This window comes from Mycteria americana, chromosome 5, assembly GCF_035582795.1.
Source record: "Mycteria americana isolate JAX WOST 10 ecotype Jacksonville Zoo and Gardens chromosome 5, USCA_MyAme_1.0, whole genome shotgun sequence".
NCBI classification, from domain to species: domain Eukaryota; kingdom Metazoa; phylum Chordata; class Aves; order Ciconiiformes; family Ciconiidae; genus Mycteria; species Mycteria americana.
Genome location: NC_134369.1, coordinates 34906907 through 34930187, shown reverse-complemented (window position 1 = coordinate 34930187; position 23281 = coordinate 34906907). Strand labels below are relative to the sequence as shown.

Here is a 23281-nt window from a genome sequence, read left to right as displayed (position 1 = left end):
GAAAACCTTAGCGAGGGAGCTCACACATTTTATAAGACATAGACTAGGTTTGTTGGGATGCGTGTTTGTCTTGCTCATATGGTCTAAGCAGAAATAGAAGAAAAGCGTACAGAAATACTCCTGTCCAAAGCTTGCTGAAAGCCTCCTCCCAATTAACAATCATGGTTTTTTTAGATCAATCTTTAACTACAGCATTTTATTGCTTTGTCTCTTCCAAAACAGCACTTGCAAGTAGCTTTCTAGCCTAAATTGTGCTTTCATTTACACCTCTGTCTCTTCAGTATGCAGGTCTGTAAATAAGAACACTCTGACTCTCTAAATGTTTCTCTGGTCTCAGCATAGATCTATACTCAGCAGTGTATGCTATACTATCAATCAACAACAGCAGGCTATCAAGGTGGCAGCCTGAGACTTCTGCCACTGATGTTTATGTATTTAAAAAGCAAAATAAAAAAAGTCTGCCAGTACTTACCAGTTGTGCATAGCTAGTTGGAAGGTGCTGGATATAGTGCTGTAGTGCTTGTGTTACTTTTTATCTCCATCTTTCACCTAATCCACATCTCCCTTCTTTGTCACGTATCCCTTGCTTCTCACACCTGAATTAAGATTGTTATTTCTCGGCAGGGGGAGGGGGAGAAACACCTGTTACCCCCACCCCCACCCCCAAAAAAGGTCTCTGGTTATAAGGAATAAATTTGGGCTGTTAGTCAAGGGGCAGTTATCTTGTCTTTTGTCATAAATGCAGGATTAAGTCTTCTTCATCTAATCAAAACCATCCATGTTCTATCAAGATAACAAGTGTAGACCACTGAACAAACAATGGGTTACCTCATCTCCCCAGACAAATATAGGTAACAATTTAAGGACCCATTTGCTTTAGACAAAAAACCATGAAGAACTGTGAATCACGTCCTTTGTATTTCGCATCCAATCATAATGTAACCTGCCCTTTTTGGATGCAGAACACAATCATTTAAAAAAAATGTACAGGAAAATGTGTATTCTAAAAACATAAATGTCACACTTGGGAGGCAGGAAGAGTTTACTGTCATCATTTGTAGAGTCACCAACATCTTTCTTCCCAAATGTTGCAAGTGTTGGGGTACTTATCCTGCCTTTACAGAATGTTTGCTAAAAATGTGGTCTTTACTTTCCAAATACAAATAATTATTTTGGTAGCAGACAAGTGCATTATAGCCCTTAATCCAGAAACACCAGTCCTTTAAAATAAAGTTTTCACTGTAAATCTGGACTACAGACTCCTCTTTGTGCTGATCTAGTCACTGCTATTATAGAAGTAATAAAAATAAAATTTATTGAATGGTATTTCCAGGAGGAAAATGGTATTTTCCTTGTGCTTTTTCCATAAGTTAGACACATTTTATCTCCTGTTAAAAAATGAAAAATACAATGTTTCTGCATGGCATTCCATAGAGCTGCAAGGATACATTCAGTAATAGCTTACAAAGCAATCACATAGTAAACCAAGAGAACTTCCCCCCCGAGACAGTTAGATAAAACATCTACCAAATATTGCAGGAATTGTGGTTGTGGGAGACTTGCAGTCCAAGAGGTTGGGGGAGATTACAGTTCCAAGTGTTTTAGAAATCTAGTTAACTTGTGCAGCCTCACAGACAGCTCCTCTTAGTGACAATAAAATACATAGCACTTCTCAGAAGAACCCAGCAGTCAAGGCATTGGAAAGTTTCCAGAAAAGAAAGACAATTTGTTCTTGTGAAATATCAGGTTTGGTGTCACTACACTCTTGACGTATATCTGATGGTTCAGAAATATAATGCTTACTGGCGTGATCTGGATAATACTTCTCTACTGTCTCACAAGATGAAGACTCTGTTCCCTGTGATCTACGTCCCTCCTGAAGGGCTACTCCCTGGAAACAGCTGGAAGGGCTTATGAGATACCTGCAATCTCACTGCAATACCTGTTTCTTGCCTGCTTGTGTGTCACAGATGTGAATTAAATGGAGGCTGCAAGAGCAATTTTTTTCTCTTTGGTTATTAATGAATGACAGAAGCAAGATGTTCACAAACATCTCTCTCCCTGAATTAGAGAAAACATTAGATGAAGGAGTAAATTGGAGCAAATAATTTATTTACACCTGTTTTAAGAAGTTCACATTTGTAAATTGTTGATATGAAGCATAAAAGCTATACCTACAGTTTAGCTAACTACTTCAGTTAAGAGCTCAAGGTGCAAAGAAAAAAGAACAGAATGCCTTACTGCCTGCATTTATTAACTTAAAATAAACAAAGATAACATTTACTCTGCATTTAATGATATCACATGAGATTAGAACTATTCAGAATGTGTTGAATTATTTTGATGAGTTATCAGCTGGCTCTGCTCAAGGGAGATTTCCCCAGGAGCATCCAAAGTTACTGCTTGTTGGTCTTCCGCAAGTGCTTTGTTGTGGATTTTGACTCACCAGCAGGTGTTCTCCTTTAGGAACTGCTGGCGTTTCCAGTATTTGAAACAACTGCTATCTTCTTCTGTGGAATTGGGCTTTCTTCCTCCTAAGCCATCCCAGTATCCCCCATTTATAACATATGGTATGGGTTACTCCAAGGATACAAAGAAAAAGACTAAGTATTGTTACTCTGGGTTTTGCTCTCCAAAAAATCTCCCTGGCTGGAGGGGGTCCACTGTCAACACTACCTCCAAATCCTTCCCATTCACAATACGGAGGAGCCCAGCCATACCTGCAGTGACAGTTCTTATGATTGTTACACACTCCTCTGTCATGACACTTCGTCACGTTACAGTCGTAGTTTAGCAGTGTTATGCTGGTACATGTCCTGTTGATACAAAGCATATCACTACCACATGGCGTGCCATCTTCCACAGCCCCCACGTCAGCTATTGGCATCCCTACATGGTAGTCGAGACCCCAACACTTTTTATCTCCAACAGGGGTTTGGACTAGCGTTACGTGGTTCTGCAAGAAAGGCAATTTGTCTATGTTTTCACACTGGATCCTACCACATAAGATATTCTCAATACTGCATTTTGTAAAATGGATATTGTTACGAATACCACAATTCCCGAACCGGTCACCTCGAGTATTCACTGCTTTGAAGCAATCTAAAGGAGCGGCCCTGGCTCGTTTGCCAAAGAGATGCTGGCACTGTTTACTGTGGGAAGAACAGTTTCCTCGATAGCAATAAGCACCATCTTTGCAAGGGGTTCCATCTTGTATGTACACATCTGGCGGGCACTGAGAGGAAGTCCCATTGCAATACTCTGGCAGGTCACAGTCGCTCGTACTTGCTCTGCAGAGCTTTCCTGCTGGAAGGATCTGACAGCTCGCACAGCATTTTCCAGAAGCACAGACTGAACCTGCACTAAACGTACAGTTCGGGTGACAACAAGGATCCTTTCTGCAGTTTGATTCTGAACCACAGTCACATTGCTCTCCACTTTCTACTATCTTATTTCCACAGTATTCACGCTTCATGGTGTAGAAAGTGCCGGGTGCTGGTGGTTGACGAATGCAGTTGGCACCACGCCCAAGCAGGTCAAAGTAGTCTTTGTAACTGCAGTCACTGAACGCGTCAGTGTCGACATCGCTTTCATACATAATGCATTTCTTTCGTCTGCATTTACAGCCCCGTTCATCATGGCGCATCCCAAGAGTATGGCCCAGCTCGTGGACAAATGTGGTAATAAATGAGGACAGCTTCCTATCAGTGAAGGAATCAACTGCTGATGACCACTGGTTATCACACATGGACCCTAGAAACGCCAGTCCCAGGCTCCTTCCAAAGCTCTGAAATGCAAATAAGTGAGCGGTATCATGGCGCATCCGTGGAGACAGGTCTGACTTCCGCCATTTGTTAAAGTCGTCAAGTGCCTTGTTGACAGAGTTAGTAATGTTTATAAGGTTGCTTTTGGTCCAGATCTCCAATCCCACAAGAAACAGCCGAACAGAAAGCTGTTCATACAGAGAGTCCCCAATGTTGATGATTTCTATGACTTGCCTCAAGACTTCGGATTCGTTCCTGCCTGACTTCACAAACCGCACATTGTCCACGACCACTACGATCTTCACATACCTGACGTGCGTCCACCAGTCCTTCAGCATCTCCTCCTCCTTCTCGGCCCGGGGGGCCCTGAACCAGGGCAGCAAAGCCTTTTGGTGCTGCAGCTCCTCTGGGGTCAGCCCGCAGGTGGGGCCTGCAGGGCCGTTGGCCTCCTCCATGCGGTAGAGGATGTGCCGGAAGGCCGGATCGTCGGGGATGGGCTCAATCTCGTAGGTGCCACCCTCCACCCAGAGCATGCCGCGGAGGCCCCTGCCGCAGGCGCCGAGGGCCACCAGGGAGCCGGGGCTCCCTTGCACCTCGCCCTGGTAGAAGCAGTTGTCCTGCACAAAGGGGTGCTCCTCCCAGCGGGCCCCACCCTTGCCGTAGGTGACCAAGGTGAAGGGGTGGGAGACCAGGCCCCGCCTGGGCCGCAGGCGCAGCACCCGCGGCCGCCCCTCCACCTGCAGCCAGTAGGAGACGGCCAGGGGGTTGGTGTCGGCCCGGGGGCTCAACTGCCGTGGCACCGTCACCCACGTGGCGGTGACGCGCAGCTCCCCGGACAGGTCCCCCGAGGCGGCAGGGCACCCCGCCAGGCCCAGCAGCACCAGCAGCCCCAGCAGTGCCCCCATCGCCGCTGCCCGGTGCCGCCCCATGCCCCGCTTTGTGAGGGGATGGAGCCTGGAAGGGCCCTGCCCAGGGGGAACCACCCCGAGGCCTCCAACTGCCGCTCGGCGGGAAGGGCCGCAGCTGGGGAGGAGCGGCGGCATCCCGGCCCCCTTTGCCTTCCCCCTGCGGAAGTGGCACCCCGCTGCCTGGGGGTACCTCTCGGAGGGCTGTGAGGGCACCTTGAGACATCCATCCCCTGCTCTTTCAGCATGTATGGAGGCTCTTGTGGAGAGGAACAAATAAATTAGCCTACCACAAGCACGTTCCCAGCTTTTTATGATCTTCATTTTCAAATTAATGGGTGTTTCTCCTTCTTAGCAGACATAGCAAGGAGGGGCCCCAGCTCAGTTTCACAGTTGTCATGGATGTTTGTATTGAGCAAAGGGATCATTTGGTTGGACCACAAGGGGGAAAATCTGTTTTAATAGTTCAAAGGCTGGCTTTTGCTTTGTTCACTTTTTTTATTAAAGGATAATTTGTGAGTGGAGATCAGGAACAGGCTATTTCAGCTGAAAAGAATACTTGGAAAAAGCTTAGGGTCCGAAATGAAAAAGTACAGAAATACTAGTCTCCCAGCTGGTTACTAGGACACAGCACTCCTTGGTGCCCTTTCTTAGCATGTGCCTTACTGTAGCTACCACAGCTATCCACACGCACACCAAGGAAAAAAAAAAGGTAGAACCAGGGAGGAATTCACTTCCACTATGTTCAGTAATACAGGGGCAAACTAATAGCACCAAGTATAAAAGCATAAAGCCTATCTACGCCACAGCTGCTACATACCTACAGCAACGTGCCCTACTTAGACATCAGCGATGCAACAGCCGTTTTCCCACATCACGGCCTTTCTAAAGGTTTGTGCTTGCAGAGCACTGGGAAGAGAGAGCTTACAGGTACAGCTACCACTTGGCTGCCACCCCTGTTTTAGGGAACAGCTCCACCAAGACACAGCTATAAGACAGTGATCTGGATTGTGGTAAGACAGGATGTCCTGTGCAGCACAGCTATGTACACTGGTTTTTTGGCACATAGTGCTGGGATTTGACATAGCCACAGCTGTTATCTTTTGGGAACTCTTCACAACTTTATTTTCAGCACTGAAAGCATGCCTGGGATGAAGTCCAACCTGCTGTGACCCTTATCTTTCTCAGCTGCAGGAGGTGCACCCTCCCAGCCACCCCATCTCCATCTCAGGGATCCTGCCTTTTGGCACCAACTTCTGGGTGCTGACCATCACCCTGGCACGGGCAGCAACACTTAACATTCCAAACTGCCCGAGACGGGCACTGCCCTTCAGGAGGCTAAGCAGTGAGAGGAGCAGCTGTCAGAGTGCTCAGAGCCTCCTTCTGCTGCCTCACGCCCCAGAATCCTGAGTGGGCCGGTACCATGAGCTGGGCACACGGCAGGCCTAACCAACAGCTGTGGAGGTTACCAACAGTTGTCCAAAGGGGCTTCAGATTCTGTGAACTGGCACCTTGCTCATTCATTGCAAGTGTGGCCAGCATTAGTAGCATATACCTTGTAATACAGTACCTCAGATTAAAGGAATGAAAACAGGAGGATGCCTGCTTCTATTAGGATCTTTCTAGATACCCATCTAGAAAGATCTTTCTAGATATCCATAATTGTATATTGCTTGAAATTTATTACTTCTTTACCTAAAAGTGCACAAACTCGTGAGCTGTGTTAGCCTTAGATTTATTTTGTTCTTAGTTTTAATTTAAAAATTATAGAAACTATTTTCTGTGAAGTCTTTTATGTGCAGTTAGTTGTTGAATAATTGTCCACTACTTTTCAAGTATCAGTTTTGCATTCCAGGGCTGTGAACTATGTCAGATTATGTCTTTTGAAATAAATATAACTCAGACCACAATAATAGAAAAATCCTATTACATAATCTTTGTGTGCAGTGTCTGTAGCGCTATTTTTAAATACATACTTTGCTGTGTGACCACTCCTTAAGTTATAGAAAAGGACCTACTAAATCACTCTGCCAACTTGCTAGAGACATGTCTTACCTCCCTCCCAGAAGCTGCCTACTACTTTCTTTCTCTTTTAATATAAACATAACTATACAGTTACGACTAGAAAGTACTCTGGTTCCATTGTTGAACTCATGGCAGATTATTCTTGGGGGGAAGTGCCAACATAAGTTTGCGACACTGCGTTGAGCACCTAAGCAAGCCCTTCAGCATCGAGGTTACATAAAAAAGGATGACGCTGTTGTGTTCAGGTTACCAGAGCCTTGCACTTCTGTTCTCTGATCAGATAAAGATCAAAGGGAGAAGGAGGGAAAGATTCCCATTATATGACAATGCACAGGTTGGAAGAGAAGATGACTGACCTTACAGTAGAGCAAGGAAAAAATACCACAGCAATCCATAGCTACTTTAACTGCAGAAACATTTGATTGGCAGGTGTAACTGGCTTTCTCATGAGTCATCAGTGTTCTTCAAAATTTTTTTTCAATCTTGTAGTCCCCTAAAATTTCCGGTGAAGATGCAAGGAACTGAATCCTACCAGCAAGAGGTTTTACTCTTCTCACTTACCTCCTGTTGAGTCTTTAGGAACAGGTCACAGACCCCCAGCAGCCTTGTGGACCACAGGTTGAAATCCACTTTCCTGGCAGAAAGAAATGAAACCTTCTGATTGTTGAGAGATCAATAATACATCATAACTCATCCCACTGTGAAAATTTCTCCCCACCACCCATCCATCTGTGATCCACATTAGGCTACAGAAGGACACTTGTCACCTAAGTGACCATTTGTTTGTTCTGTGCATGATTACAGCACCAGAGCAATACTTTATCAAAAATTCACCTTCCTCTCCAAGAAAAAAGAAAAACTATCTTGAACACTGAATGCCTAGTTATCATCATTTGCTTTGCCATTGAAAAAAACATTGAAAAAAATCAAAAGAGTGTATCACATCAGCTTTTGTTCAGAAGCCGTCTGTTGGTTCAGTGAAGCCACGACCTATTTGCATAACAGATCTTCACCATTTTTCTCACAGAGAACCTCCATGTCTCAAAATAAAGCTAATCTCTCCCCTTTGCCTTGTCCCTCCTATTGCCTATACCCTTCTAACCTTGCTCCAAGTTTGGCAAACAACACATACTGCCTGCCCAAACGGCATCTAACTTGCTTTGCTACGAAAAGGTTACCAAAATACAAAGTATGGGGGTGGAACGGCAAAGAGGAATGGGCGAGAATAACATGCAGCCTGATCAGACCTTACTTAGTGAAGCATTGAAAAAGACAGTATTTCTGCTGCATCTGAGACACCATTAGCTTTACACAGTGAATTGAGGTAGCTAGACTGCCCTTCTTCCTACAACCTGACTGGATTTTTGCATGTATGTGTACATATACGCATATGTATATACATGTATGCATATCTGTTCATGTGTATACACACATTTATGTGTACTTTCAGGCTCTCAGGAGAATGTTTCTATTACAGTTCTAGATCATTTTTAGCTCCTGCTAGCCTGTGATTTAGGCCAAGAAAAGCCCTTTTGAAGTCTGAATGGTTATTATCTAAGAGCAAAAGTAGAGATAGCTCTCCTGTACAACCAAATCTCTCCTTTACTCAAAAGAAAGTGACACACAGGGCAAATTTCGGAACTGCTTGCTTACTTCCCTTTCATCTATAAGCGTTATAAATACTGAAGGTCCTTTGAAGGACTTTGGCGCTCAGGCTCCAAACCAAGAGACTGCATATAAACACCAGCAAGAAAAGGCTTAGATTCTCATACACTGAAAAACATTACTGACTAGAAGATAGCGGCTTAACAGCTTTTTGATAGTAAATTACTCGGAGTTTAACAGTAATATCTGACATGATGTCACTTAAGTTAATATCAAAGCTCACTTAACTGATAAAATTATTTTAGAATATCTTGTCAGCAAGTAACAGGATCAGAAGATATTTCAGTCCCTCATAAGGCAAACCTTCAGCACTGAAGGACAGCTACTAAGAAACTGACACAGTCATTGGTAACATCCCTTACTGCTTTATAATATAATCCTCTCAGGAAAAGATCATTCTCCTGAAAGAGGCTTATCACATTCAAATGCATTGTTTCATGCATAGAATTCATCTTCTATCCTCTCAATAGCTTAGATGCTGGCACTTTAACTCAGATGGGATCAGACCAGAAGTCCATCCTTTTTAATGCCCTCTGACACCAGCCAATACCAGACATTTCTGCAGAAAGCAAAAAGGCTTTCTTAAGAGATGAGCTTAAGGCTTAAGAGATGCAGACATGAGGACAGTCTGTCCCTTCAAGTTCCACCCTCATCTCTGAATCAGCTCAAATTCTGAGCATGGAGCATAACGATTCAGTCTAAATGTAACTCCAGTTCAGCTTCATTAACTTGTCCCTCTTTTCTTGTACTACAAGACAGAACAAGAGTTCTCTACTTTCCCACTTGCTTCACAGTACTCTGTTTTATAAAGACTCAACATTTGCCTTTTCTTTCCTAAGGAACTAAAGTCTTGGTCCTCTCAGTGGCTTCATAAGAGAAACTTTCTCCTACTCATTTTATTGCCCTTCTTCAAACCTCTCTACTTCAGGAGAATTCTTTTTCAGGCATTGAGCTGTACAACACACTTTATTTCAGGTGAAGTACAGTGGCTAATAGAATACTTTGCTCATACTATGTGTTCTAGCATCCATTTTTGACCACAGCTGTAGGTGCCTTCAGCAATAAGCAAGATATCTTTCTTCTGCTAGTAATGTTAAATCTTTCCTTGGTCTATGAGTAGTTAATTTTTCTCCCTCAAAAAAAAAAAAACCCAACAAAACCACCCTAGATATTCATGCAGTGCAGTCTAGTCATCTTTCTTGCTCAAGTTTTTCCAAATGACATACAGGTTCTTAGTAACATTAATAACTACAGAGAAATTCAGCTCCTTTGATGGCCATTTCCAAGGACTTTATTCTGAACACCAAAAATCCATCAAGGACTCTTGAGGTTCCTCACCACTCATGCCTCATTTCTGGAGATCCCCCTTTCCATCATGGGGGTGGATGAGATGATGGCTTTGGTGCTTCTTGAGCTCCTTGCTTTCAGAGGAATTTCTTTAATAAAAGAAAAAGTCAACAGCCTTTTGTTCCAAGTGTAGGCAAACTACCTTGTCATTATTCAATGCTAAATAATTAGCTCTGTCTTGTTTTGAGAATCCCAAAATAACTGCCTTCTATATCTTCACTTGATTTAAGAGTTCACACTAGCTTATTATCTACTTCTACCAACATCTGGAGAAATAGCTCTTCAAACTTGACCCACATGATATGAAATAAAGCTAAAACGCACTTAAGTACACTGATATATGAATTTTAGGTCTGTATCTGCATCAACAGCAAACAGCTATTGGCTTATCTACATCTTTAATGTTACAGCTTTGTATTACAGGACAAAAATTACATGGGTCTTTCCATCATTCAATAGCCACCCAGAGCTGTTTATTCGTTACTGAAACAGAGTCTCTTATAACCTCAAAACAAATTTGACACAGCTATCTAAGCATATCTTAGTCTTCCTTCCCATCTACATTTTGTTTGCTATGTACAGACCTTTTTCTTGCTTACTACAGTTTACTACAAGAAAGCAGTAACAGTTGTGAAAAGAAAGCAAGCAAGCTATTTCAAGGATTGCTCCATTACTTCAGTGAAAAAACAAATCCAAGCCAGTAGTAATTTCTTTGCAATGGATGACTTCTAATTTCTTGTTCTTCAAAAAAAAAAAAAAAAAGAAGGTTTGTGTAAGCAACATACTTAAATAGCAAAGTGTATAGCTGTCAGTGGTGTTTCTCCTCCACTGCCCTACCTGCTTAGGTCTAAAAGGCAGCTGACTAATCAAGGTGATCAGATGCAGCAAGAAAGTGCTAGAAGCACAGAGAAAGAGATGTCATTGATATATTAGAGTTACAATGAAAAAAGGAGAAATATAAACAGCTTCACTGAGTGTGCAACAGCAAGACATTTCAGCCTGTTTTATGTCATCATAAATCTCTCTCACAGAACACTAGCTTTTATAACGAAAGACCAGCTTAGCCATTAAGTAAAATGGGTGCCTAAGAACATTTAGAGACTGAGAGCAGTTTGACATCTAATTACATGGATTTCAGCCTCCAGTTATCAAATCTTTTATCTGTATCCCAAGCATACTAAAGGCACAGCAATTTACAGCAGGCAGCCTAAATCTTTAGCTGAACTTTTCTTCCTCAAAATAGCACACAATATATTCCGATATCCAAGGAAAAAAATGCTGCCAGCACATATGGCATATTTGCTACTAACAAAGTAAGCTTTTAAAGAAGGCATTCCAGCAGCCAGGAATTTTATTTGCCAAGAATTCAGAGGGTTTTTTTTTTTTAATATATATATAAAAGTTTTTCTTTTTACATAGGAAACCAAGACACAAGGGATGCAAGAGTTTGTAAAGATTTCAGGAGGCTGCAAAATATGTCCATGTAAAAACCACTCTCAGAAGATGAAGACTGAAAACACCTTCTTTGAGGCAGCTCACATCCTGACATTAACATTTGCGCAACAGGTTTCTACAGAAAAAGCTGTTACAGGGACTTCAGTCCCTGAATTATCAGTCTCAGTTGAAGAGCTTAGATACAAAGAAAGGGGAGCAGGCATCTCGTGTTTTCCAGGTACTGACTAATCCAGATGTGTAACAACTTCTCCCTTCACTGGAGTCTCATCCGTTTTTCAGGTGGTCCTTTAGTGCCAGCACTCTGCTGAGCATTCTTTACAGTCTCTTTTTCCTCTGGCTTGACAGCTTCAGGGGCTGGTTCTGGTTCCTTCTTGATTTGATCCACTTAAGAAGTAACAGCAAAAGAAAGTTAAACCTCCAATTTTTATTCCTAACATACTGTTCAGAGTACTTAGAAAATATTGTTGACGTCAAAGGGGCAAAATTAATTTCAAAGGTATAAGAATAACCAAGGACTAAATTCATACCTATATGGGTAAAAAAGTGGAACAGATCGAAGAAATACAGTTCATGATTTTCCTGTTTTGAGGTTGCTTACAATCAACTCAAAGCCTTCATATGCTTTCTTGAGCTTGTAGCACCATGCAAAATCACTAAGATGCTGGACTGACCAAACTGTTCCCTCATTCACCCTTTTACCCTCCTCCTGCTTTCAAAGACCATTTCCTGCACTTGGACCTTCAGGCAATACAGTTTTACAGACAGAAGGGGCAGGAGTAGAATACACATTTTTTCAACCTCATTCTGGCTGTCAGAGAACTCTTACCTAACACTTTGCACAATTAGGCAACGCCAGAATTCCTAAGCACCTCAGCAGCAGCAGTAAGGAGCTTATATGGTAACTAGAAGACACTGCTATATAGAGCCTATTTTTTAAGTCTTGTGAGAATATTGGTTTTACCTGGGATAGGCTTTTCTCCAGGCTTTTGCTGTGGGGGAAGAAGAAAAAAAAAAAAACAAACAAACACACATCAGTGAAACCAAAGTCGTAATTCTTAACCCTTCCTGCTATTCGCTTAGGAATATAAACCAAGCAATGCACCCTTATATGTAAGAGTTGAGGGTAGAAGGGATCACTAAATACACTTTAAACAAAATCCAATTCACATTTTATAACATCCAGATTTTCCTCTGACAACTGAAAAGCACTAAAGCAAAAAAATACAGGCAGTTAGCCACTCTTTCCCACGTCTGAGGAGTAAACAGTTTTGTGAGATGCTCTAAACATCACTTCCTTTGCTCCCAAGCAGACCTGGTGCAACAAATGGCTACTAGAGACAATCAGAGGTAATCACAACAACTTCACAGAATGCCAAGACTTTCCACACTAATTAATAAGCCTCCAGAACAATGGAGTAACTAAACAAAATAGCTGTGGTGGCTTGATTGAGCTCACAAAGCAGGAAACTGGAAGCAGCAGCAAAATCTGATAGCTGACAAGAACAGACCCTCTGTAATTAGATAAGGAATTTGTGTAATAAAATTTGCCCTCATAAGTTTTGCCAAGGTCTTAATGACTCGTGCAATTACAAAGGGGAATCCTACACTCCAATCAGAGCCTTCCATTTCAAATTTATTATCTAATCCATGTTACCATTGCAGAAAGCACACAAAATTCCCATTCAGTTTCAGCTGTTCAAGTACTTATGACTGCATTAAGTTCCAAGTAAGTTACAGTAATACGATGGCTTATAAGTGTTATACCTGAACAAATCTGGGTGGAAACTTTTGTCTTAGGTCTAAAAGCAAAGCATCTACCCGTTGCCTTTGGAAAATAGAACTTGGTTCTTCTTTCTTCTTGGCTTTTGGTTTAGCTTTTTCTGCAAGTCACAGAAATGTAAGAGAAAGCTGTATTAAAAGTTCTGTTCTCTCAGCAGCTCTTTGTTGTATGACAAGTTGGTATTTGCCTCTCCTCTCAACTTCACCTACATTTTCCCTTTGACATCAGTTTTTTGGGGTTTTTCTTGTGGAAGATAGACTAAGGACAATTCTTACCTCCTGACAAATTGGTTTGGCTTCTGAAAATGTACTTTGGTCTCCAGTGGGTTGACAAGTTGCCCACTTTGTTGACACATGGCTCACCATTTTCATTTCCCACCCATGCCCCAATGTTCATCCCCACCAGCACAGAAGAGCAAGATTCCTTCCACCTGATAGGGAGCACTAACTTACCCTTCAGAGAGAAAGGCACTTAACCTCATCTCTACACCATCACTGTGCATTGCCTCAAGCTTTTCCCTACACTACCTTCCCTCTCCCAAAGCATGCAAGAGCAACTAGGAATCATACCTCGTTCTTCTTGATCTTTGAAATGCCACCAGTAGCCCTTGGACGGGTGATAGCGACAGTAGGACATAGCTTCTTCAAAAGCAGACTGAATTCCATGCACTGCAGTGAGCTTTCAGAAAAAGAACATACAGCAGTGTTCAGAATTTAAGGAGAAAATACAGTATAAATTTTTAAAGTCCCTGATTTCAAAATTAGTATTCTATATTCATTTTTGTTCTGGGAAGGGAACTTGGGACATCTAGTTTTGGACCAAGAACGTAACCTCTTTAACAAGACCTTTTCTTTAACAAGACCTTACAAGACCTTTTCTGAAGTGCTTTTCTAAACTGACAGAGAAAAACTTGCAAAAGTAGTAGTTTACTAGAACAGAAGAAATCAAAACAAACCCGAGTATCCAATTTAGAAAGAAATACCACATTAACTTAAAAACATAAGTGTCATTTAAAGAGAAATATTACATTAACATTCCAAAGCAAGCTTCACTGAATATGTATTTAATCACTATTTCATATGTATTTGTCATTTCATTTTTCTTTTGATTATTCGAACCTCATGTTGTTCCACCAATTATGTAGCTTTAGTTATTCTGATCCTTCATCCTTAAACAATGTATCCTACCATATTGCACTCTCCCAGGATCTTTCATTTCCATGTGGGATGCACACCTTATTAACCAGTGGGGTTTGTTTTAAGTTACTGTATACTACACAAGATCTTTCCTCAAAACAGTGAAGGAGGGATTGAAGCAGATACAAATTGGTACATATCAAATGCACAGAACACTTACAACTCTGGAGTTAATGACAGACCCTAAGTCAGGCGCCTGATAAATCACTCCAGCAATAATATAGTAGTCAGCCAGTGGAATAACTGTGAGGAGGAAAAAAAAAAAAAAAAGCAGGATCAATTTAAAGCTCTGGCTGAAGACTGTGTATTTGTTGCTGAATTTCAGTAGTAACAGCAGAAATTGCAATATTCATCTCATCACCAAATTTTCTCTTTTTAACTTTTTCCTTCAAGGTGCTTTCTTTACATCCTAGCCACAGACTGATAAGGGGAAAAAAAACCAAGGTCTGCTTTACAGATAGAAAAGCATCAGCTTTAAGTCCTGTCCTACTGCAAACAAATAATTGACCTTACAAGAGTTGGGGTTTTCTGAGCTACACAAGAGGAGTCAAGTGAACTGCACTACAAATAGTTCCACTTGCCTTTGCTACCAGTAGAAACCCACAACATAAGATCTCATTCTTCTGGCCTCAGCTTTCTTCAACTTGTACAGTCCTTAGCTAGATTTCCCAGACCCAATGGCAGCTAAGCACACACAGAGTATGCCTTTCGAAATTAATAACATTCTGCCAAAAAAAGATGACCTTCCAAAGGCATTTGCTAAATCAGATTTGGAACCTCTACTGACCCATCAAAAATTCTTGTTCATTAGAGCTGCAGTGCAGAGGAACATCACAATTGCCTCCATAATACTCTGCCAAACATTCTTCAGTTGAGAAACTATAGCGATGCTATCAGCTTCACATTCCTAAGGATCTTACCTGTGCAGATATTTGTTCCAGTTCCTCCATCTGTATTAACACATTCTGTCTCAACCTTTTTACTGACAGGACCCAATTCATCCAGTACTTGCATTTATGAAGCTTGCATACCTGCCTAAATTAACAGACCAAGACAGCTGGGTGCATATTACAGCCAGTACCCACTTCTCCTCAAAAGAAAAAGGGTTCTCATCATTTCCTTACAAGCGGAACAAGACACAGAACAGCAGCTTTACTGTCTCACAGCTCTGTACCAGAGCAGCCTACTTTCCTAGAAGGTAACTCTCCCTAATCACTGGATCTAAAGATTTTTCCAAAACCACTTCAAATAGGCAAAAACTTGGCTTAAAGAATTTAAAAATATACTTTTTTAAAAAAACACATGGAAGTCATAAGACAAGCCTGCACCAGTTCTACCTGAGTACTCAAACACTTGCTGTGAACTCATTAAATTTTAGTTTTCCATCCATATTCTCACGTCTTAAATACACTAATATTTGTACCATGACAAAATGAAACACATGGGTAACATCTGAGCTAGGGAACTATGTGACTCAAGCAAGGTATCTAGCACAAACTGTACAGTCACAACGGGAAAAATGTTACCAAGCAAGTCCCAGTTAAGTTCCACCAAACACACATTTGCATTACAGCAAAAGTCTGAACACACATATTGTGGAAGCCCCAACTCTACTCTTGATTTTAAAAGTGTCAAAACAGGAAATTAAGGGCTGCATGGTATTTCCATACTCACATTTTGAAAGCTAGATTCAAAACCTTTATTAAAGAAACAACTTGAAAATCTATTAAAAGGAGGAATCATATATGTTCTTTTTCAGTATGAAGCTGCAATATAAAGAGGCCATTACCTGATACAAGCAAGTAACAAGCATTGCTAGACAAGGCAAAGTCCTACACAAGACCAAAATGCATATGCAGAGCCTAAGTAACTTAAAAAAAAAAAGTTAAGAAATAACCAGCATTAGCCCTGCCTTTTTTTTCTGTAAAGCTTACTCTGAAATAACCAGATTTTACATATACACGCAGTAAACGCAGAAGACAGTCCAATAACTACTGAAATGTAGTTACTTTTTTAATTAATCACACATGCACAAACAAATTTAAAGTTAGAAAGGAATAATGAAGCCAGTTGCATGCAAATGGAAAAAAAAAAGGTAAGGTATTTCATTTAAAACTTGGAAAGGCCATCAGTGACACTGTAAGAAGGAGTGGTGCTGTTGTAACAAGATTCCTTCAAGATTCCAAAACACTCAGTTCTCAGAGGAATAACGAAAACAACGAGCATTTGCAGTATCTCATGGTCATTTTTCACATGGGTCGTCATCTTCTACTGACAAGATCCTACTCAGCAGCATAACCAATCCACAGTTCAAGGTAGAAATAGTGCAAAATAAGGGAGTGACATGACACAAACAGAAGCATGAATGATCCCTCTCCCTAACTAATCGAAATCATGGTTTGGCTAAATAAATAACTAGATCACATACTAGCCACTTCAGATGATTAGCTCAAATTAAACTAAGCTCATCAGCCCCAAGCAAGGATATCGTTAGCCTTATATTCAAATAATTAAAATGAAAATTCTTGCATAGCCTAACAGATAAATACAACATTGCATGAATGCTACTATCTATCTCCCAAGGCAAAATATACCACAGGGCAGTACTTTCTCATTGCACTCTTCACATTTCACCACAAGATGGCAATCCCTGCTATTAGCACACTAGAGGTCACTCTGCTAGACTAAATATCTCCACCCCACCACAAAGCCTCATACCCTTTTATTTAGATTTAAGATAAAGACAGAAAAGGGGAACCAGAAGTGCTTAAACACAAATTAGGAACAGATAAAAGCAACTAACTGATAGGCCTTCTCAACAGTGACAAGAACTGAGTGACCTTACCTTGTGTTGGAGATTGCCTTTGCTGCTTCCGGATAATGAAGAGAATGGGCTCTTGAGCATGAAGAAGGATGTACTCCACTCCAACCATCTGGCTGAAAAAGAAGCAACCAGAATAAATATCTTCCTCAAAGTAAAATCTGTAGGCTGTGAAGAGCTACCAAATGGCCCAGCGGTAAAGGGATGAAGTTCTGATGCTTCGGAAGCTCTTCTATATAATGTGCAGTAAATAAAGGCATAGGATTTCCCAAGCTACCTATCAAAACCTAGCTGCATATACAAAGAGAGTTACAACAACCTGACACAACATAAGTAGAACATGTTAGCAAACAAATAAATAGCAAGAAAGCTAACACAATCCATCATCACAGAGATGTCATTTAAACACAGAAACGAAGGACCAGTGCATGATGTGACCATCTGTGTGTCTGATGTGAAAGCCCCTCCACAACCACATCTGAGCACAAGTGACTTTACCAATGAACTTTCAGCTCAGCTTGCACACTCCCTATCATACTGTGGAGTCTCTTTAAATAGTTCTCAAATACCTCGCTTGTGCTCAGTGTAGCAGATGGGGAACTGCAAAGAAAGTTAACTTGTGCATGCTGCAATCTCATTACACAACCATCTGTGATCAGTTTATTTACAACACTCACTACTTTTATTATCCATACTAAAAAGCCAGCTCTTTGGAGGAATTATGTACTAATTACAGCACGCAGCCAGGGGGATATGGAAACACAAACTATTTACAACTAAGTATCTGTATATGTATATACATATAGTATATGTCATAAGTATATGACTAAACTAAGTATCCCCTAACATAAACCCTATTCACCATAGAAAAACATTTAACTACGTTACCATTACTCGGGTTCTGTTGAGCTGGGAAGATGAGAGAAGACAGCTTTTCTAATTCAGAGAAATATCTAAAAGGTGATTTACTGGAATCTCAGGATATACATAGAATCCGTCATGCTTAACACCTCCTTGAAATGGTATAAGAGGAAGTAGAAGACATCCAAATACGAAAAAAGCTGGGCTCCCTGGCAAGTGGTGGGACTAAAAAGCACAGAACAGAAGGAGGTTTCCAGCATGCTTCCATTCAACCATCAAAGCCTCTGGATGGAGGGACAAAGGACACTGCACAGGAAGCAGTTCCAAATTAAAACTTACTTCAAATGGTCCAAGGTCATCCGCTGCATTTTGACAACTTCATTGTTACATGTTCGGTCATAGAACGGGTTACTTCGCTCCGAGAAATAGTCCAACACACTCCCATTGTTTAATATTGGGATCCAGGAGCTGTCAACCCAGGAAATTCCCAAGAGATTATCTGAGAAGAGAAATCTACACTGAGTACCAAAGTAGCCAGAAACACTACAAATACCTCCAAGAGTAAATTACCACCAGTTAACGACTATAGCAGGGTAAGGAGGTGGAACACAGCCTCACACAAACCAGTTCTAATTAAAAATGCATTTCACAGAGTTCAAATAATAATTTACATCCTTTAACCTTCTGCAGTTCTAACCTTCTGCAGTTCTGTTGTAGGTACACAACAGAAATACAGTCTTTTTTTATTATTGCACTTTTCTTTCCTTGACCACTAGCTGCTGGTATACCTTTATGTCTCAAGAATGTGAGCAGGGTCTGTGTGCACATGTGTGTGTGCTGTGTTGGTGGGAGTTAATTAGCTCTGATACTGTATCTAATATTATCATACTACATCTACTCAGTAGTATTACATACAGTTTATTTTATGAACCACAGCATTAGCTGAGTAGAAAGACAATCCAAAGGATGGTTCCTTTTGAAAGCTAGGTCTCTGGTAAGTAAGTTGAATTTATGAAACTAAGTTAGGATCAGTTACGGGGCAAGGGGCAGAGGTAAGTTACACACCCCACACTAAATCTGAGCCTGGTCATGTTTAAAACATTTTATTTCTTACAAAAATAGTTTCCAAGCTGTAAACTATGATACTGAAAATAGGTAAAACACTGCAGAGATCTATTAATTAACCAAGAGTCATCTTTTGCTAAAGCCATTGAGTAAACTACTGAGTGAAACAAAATAGTGGCATTGTTAACATTTCTAAGATATTGTTATGAAAATACGCATCTGTATGATATCATAGCAGCTGATACTGTTGTGTTTCAAAGATTATTATTTTTTATGTGGGTGAAATCTGTAATAAACAAAAAAATCCAAAATGGCAGACACAAAGATGCTATCTTTGGGCAGATGTTTCCCAGTAGTCTTGAACAACAGATTCTATTCCTCACTCTACAACTAATCTGCCAAAATGCCTGCAGCAAATTCCTTATTCCATAACTCAAGTGGATGTTACAGAAATCAAACTACAGAGTATTAACGATTACATAAAATAGCAAGCTTTTTAAATGAAATATATAACCTGCAAATCATTATATGCCAGATAAGTTCCTACAGATTTGGGGGACATTTGAATTCAAATCCCTGGTCTTATTATCACACTGCAGCAAAACGATGTTCCTCAAGCAGACCAAAGAAACCAGTGTCAACAATTGGTTCCACAGTCAACAAATCTGCTAATGTTGAAGACCCATGAGGCACCTTGAAAAGCACCCTGAAATTCATTCATTTTAAACTGCAGCAGCAGCAAATAGAATTCCCAAGACACGAGAAAGCAGGAAACAAAGGCATGCATTGTTTAGAATTAAAAAACATAAGTGATGAGAAGTCATTGAAGACTGAATGAAGAACTGAAATTCCCTTCTCACAGGAACCATTCCCTTATGTTCATGCATTATATACATACCCAGAACTCCCACTTATCATTCCACTGTGAATATTTTACTTCTGCGAGAACTCTCCACGCTCAAGGATGACTGGATCAGTTCCAAAAATGTCAGCTCATATACTATTAGCAACTTATCTGAGAAACAGTTAATAAAGTAACACTAGCTGTGCAGCAAACCAGGAAAAATGCAGCATAAATAGTCATGCATAAATCATTTTGCCTCGTTAATCTCAGAATTGCCAGCCTAACTCTTTCATAGAACAGGGGAAAAAACCAAAAGTCTAGAGGCATTCATGTTATTTCACATACACTAGTCTCTCTCTCCTCACTATAAAAAAAAAATATCTCAGAAACACTGCACTAAGATCCATTATTAGGCACTTAAGTTGTGGTAGCACTGATTATCTTAAAATGCCCTTCAAAACCAAAAGACAACCTTTCCTTTCCAACAAACCCAAAATCTTAAGTGCTTGCATTCTTGCTGTAATAAATTCTCATATTACATTTCAAATACAAACTTTTCTTGCTTGTACGATTAACAATAACTACCTTTCTCATGAAGCTTGCCTGACATTCCTCTTTATATATATATAGAGCTATAATGCTGTATATAGACTGATAAACGTGTCGTAAAACAGAATATAAAGTTGGGCTCTAAGACTCAATTATCCATAGCTGCTTAGTGCCAATATTTATAACTGCGTTCACAACTAGCAAGATTGTTCTCTTAAACTATTCTTGGAAAAAAAGGGGGGAACAACAAAACCAACCATGAACCTGACATGCCTGTTATTCCCACTAAGAAGGGACTACTTCTGTTTATTTTGGGTATGAGAAAGAAAGGATGGTGTTCCTGCTTCCCTGTTCCTTTCAAAAACAGGAAATCTTGTTCAAAGCATTTTTTGTGGAATTTGCATCACAAATGCAAAAGTAAAGGGCTTGTGACAATACTGCCATTCTGCCACGAATGTCAGAACAATTTGGGAGACAAGCCAGCAAGCCATGGCAAAAAATAAGAGGAGAGCAATTCACACAATGTGCTGTACCTGGCCTGACAGCCCAACACTAGGCTTTGACAAACTGTGGGGAACAATAAAATAGTTTGATAGCTTACAAATAGAAGTATGCTTCAAACTCAACTTAATATATTGAACCATATTAGATACAAGACTTTGAGAGAACTTAAATGATCTGGATTAAGACAGAAGGTTCTCACACCAGCTAATAACTTAATACAGCACTCCTGCCATTAACTGTTCACCTAACTCCTTCCTGAAAGGAGTTTGTCTGAAACAAGGCTGTCAGAAAATCTGAAACAAGGCTGTCAGAAAAGCAAACAAGACTGCAGACACCATTAAGTAAGAATTTGGGAAAACAAAAAAAAAAAAAAAGAAAAAAGAAAATTTCTGTGGCATTATCAAAATTAACCCCTCACGAGCTTTCCCTAAATAAGTGCTTTTGGTCATTCCCTGAGACTCCACCACACAGGCTTTTGGTGTGATTCCCTTCAGACACTCTTATGGAGAAAAATAGTTTCCTTTCTCATGCCCTATCAACCTCCTCTTCCTCCCTCAAAGTTCAAACTCTTCACAGTAACTTAACCTGTATTTTGCTTACAATGTAAACCTCCTTTAATACTTCATTCAAATATCATCCCTTCTTCTTCAAAACATTCTCTCTCTGAATTCTCACCCAAACCTTTCTTGTTCTCAGTTACTTCAGCTTTTTTTCTGGCTTTTCTAACACCTGGCCTGCCTCATCACATCCACCCAAACCGCTGCTCAGTTACCAGCCCAACTCACTGCCTTGGTCTCCTGCAAGCCCCACACATGCCAGTGTCTCCCACTGTCCTCCACACTTCAGAGACAGAACTCTCTTTTTCAGCTGTTCCCTTATGTTATGGTCTCACCCCAGGACCTCCTTATTCCACCTGAAGAGGTAGAAGTGTACCAGAAGGGAGGCCGTTTTTCCCAGGTGGCCCTAAACACGCCCTCCTAGCCTGCCTATGTCCAAGAAAACTGCTTTTTGGTCAGGTTTTCCTCCCAGCTCCTTCTCACGACATAGATGCATTAGCAACGCTACTAAACTCTCTTGTGCAGAGTTTTCAAAGACAGACAAACAAACTTAGGAGCTCCATTACCCCTACAGAGCACTAATAAAGGAAGCAGCTCCATTTCACCCTCGCACCTTTGGCCGCACCTCACCGTCCAGTAACTTGGACGCTCCTTGGAGCGACTACTATCAGCGCAGCAACCTCCAGCCAGCCAGGACGGTGGCCATTACACCAACCTCCTCCTTCAGCCGCAGCTGCCCCGGGCGGCCCTTCCTTCCCCACGGAAGGAGCTCACCCCTTCGCGCTCCCCGCGGCGCCCAGACGCTCCGCGCCCGCCGGCGGAGCTCAGCCCAGGGCGGCGGGCAGGGGCCACAGCTCGACACGCAGGCGGCCCCCCCAGGGCCCGGAGCGGCGGGAAGCGCGCCCCGCCCGCCAGGGCCGCTAGCGGGGAGCCCCGAGCGCCCACAGACGCCCCGGCCTTACCTCGGATATCCACAGCCGCCATGGCCGCGCCGCGCACTTCCGCCCGGCGCCCTGACAGCGGGGAGGCGGCGAGAACAGGAAGCGGGGTAGAGCGGCGCCGGCAACAGAGACGGGAGCCGAGAGCGGCGCCACGCCCGGCGGGGCGGCAGGAGGGGCGGGGCGGGGGCGGGGTCTCCGGCGGCGGGGCGGGGCCAGCCGGGTGAAGGCGGGGCCTCGGCCAGCCCTGCCCTGCGGTGGGACGGGACGGGACGGGACGAGATGGCATGGCATGGCATGGCATGGGATGGCATGGGATGGCATGGGATGGCACGGCATGGCATGGGATGGCATGGGACGGCATGGCATGGGATGGCATGGCATGGCATAGCATGGGACGGCATGGCATGGGATGGCATGGCATGGCATAGCATGGGATGGCATGGCATGGCATGGCATGGCACGGCATGGCATGGGATGGCATGGGATGGCATGGGATGGCATGGGATGGCACGGCATGGCATGGGATGGCATGGCATGGGATGGCATAGCATGGGATGGCATGGCATGGCACGGCATGGCATGGCACGGCATGGCATGGGATGGCATGGCATGGCATGGCATGGCATGGCATGGCATGGCATGGGATGGCATGGGACGGCATGGCATGGCATGGGATGGCATGGGATGGCATGGGATGGCATGGCATGGGATGGCATGGCATAGCATGGGATGGCATGGGACGGCATGGCATGGCATGGCATGGCATGGCATGGCATGGCATGGGATGGCACGGCATAGCATGGTATGGCATGGCATGGCATGGCATGGCATGGCATAGCATGGGATGGCATGGCATGGCACGGGATGGCATGGGATGGGATGGGATGGCATGGCATAGCATGGTATGGCATGGGACAGCATGACATGGCATGGCATGGCATGGCATAGCATGGGATGGCATGGGACGGCATGGCATGGCATAGCATGGGACAGCATGGCATG

General features: G+C 42.3%; 2 protein-coding genes across 2 annotated transcripts; both read right to left on the bottom strand.

The window, feature by feature from the left end:
- Window positions 1-2181: 2181 nt before the first annotated feature.
- On the bottom strand, window positions 2182-4669 carry LOC142409739 (disintegrin and metalloproteinase domain-containing protein 21-like). Its single transcript, XM_075501503.1, is given in 2 exon segments — window positions 2182-2526; window positions 2528-4669. Coding segments are annotated over 2 exon segments (2226 nt in total). The 3' UTR covers window positions 2182-2442.
- A 6370-nt stretch (window positions 4670-11039) lies between these two features.
- Window positions 11040-22456, bottom strand: MED6 (mediator complex subunit 6). Its single transcript, XM_075502902.1, has 8 exons — window positions 22301-22456; window positions 18159-18318; window positions 16983-17074; window positions 14298-14380; window positions 13511-13619; window positions 12926-13041; window positions 12123-12150; window positions 11040-11545 (listed from the first exon to the last, which is right to left on the bottom strand). The coding sequence occupies exons 1-8, from the start codon at window positions 22320-22322 to the stop codon at window positions 11415-11417; spliced, it is 741 nt and encodes a 246-aa protein (XP_075359017.1). The 5' UTR covers window positions 22323-22456; the 3' UTR covers window positions 11040-11414.
- Window positions 22457-23281: the final 825 nt, after the last annotated feature.

Excerpts from the sequence above, each read along its gene's own strand:
- MED6 (XM_075502902.1), bottom strand. The coding sequence starts at position 22,322 with ATGGCGGCTGTGGATATCCGAG. Across the intron at positions 14,381-16,982 it reads AAGGCAATCTCCAACACAAG|TTATTCCACTGGCTGACTAC; the intron begins GTAAGGTCACTC and ends TCCTCCTCACAG. Across the intron at positions 13,042-13,510 it reads CAAAGATCAAGAAGAACGAG|AAAAAGCTAAACCAAAAGCC; the intron begins GTATGATTCCTA and ends TGTGACTTGCAG.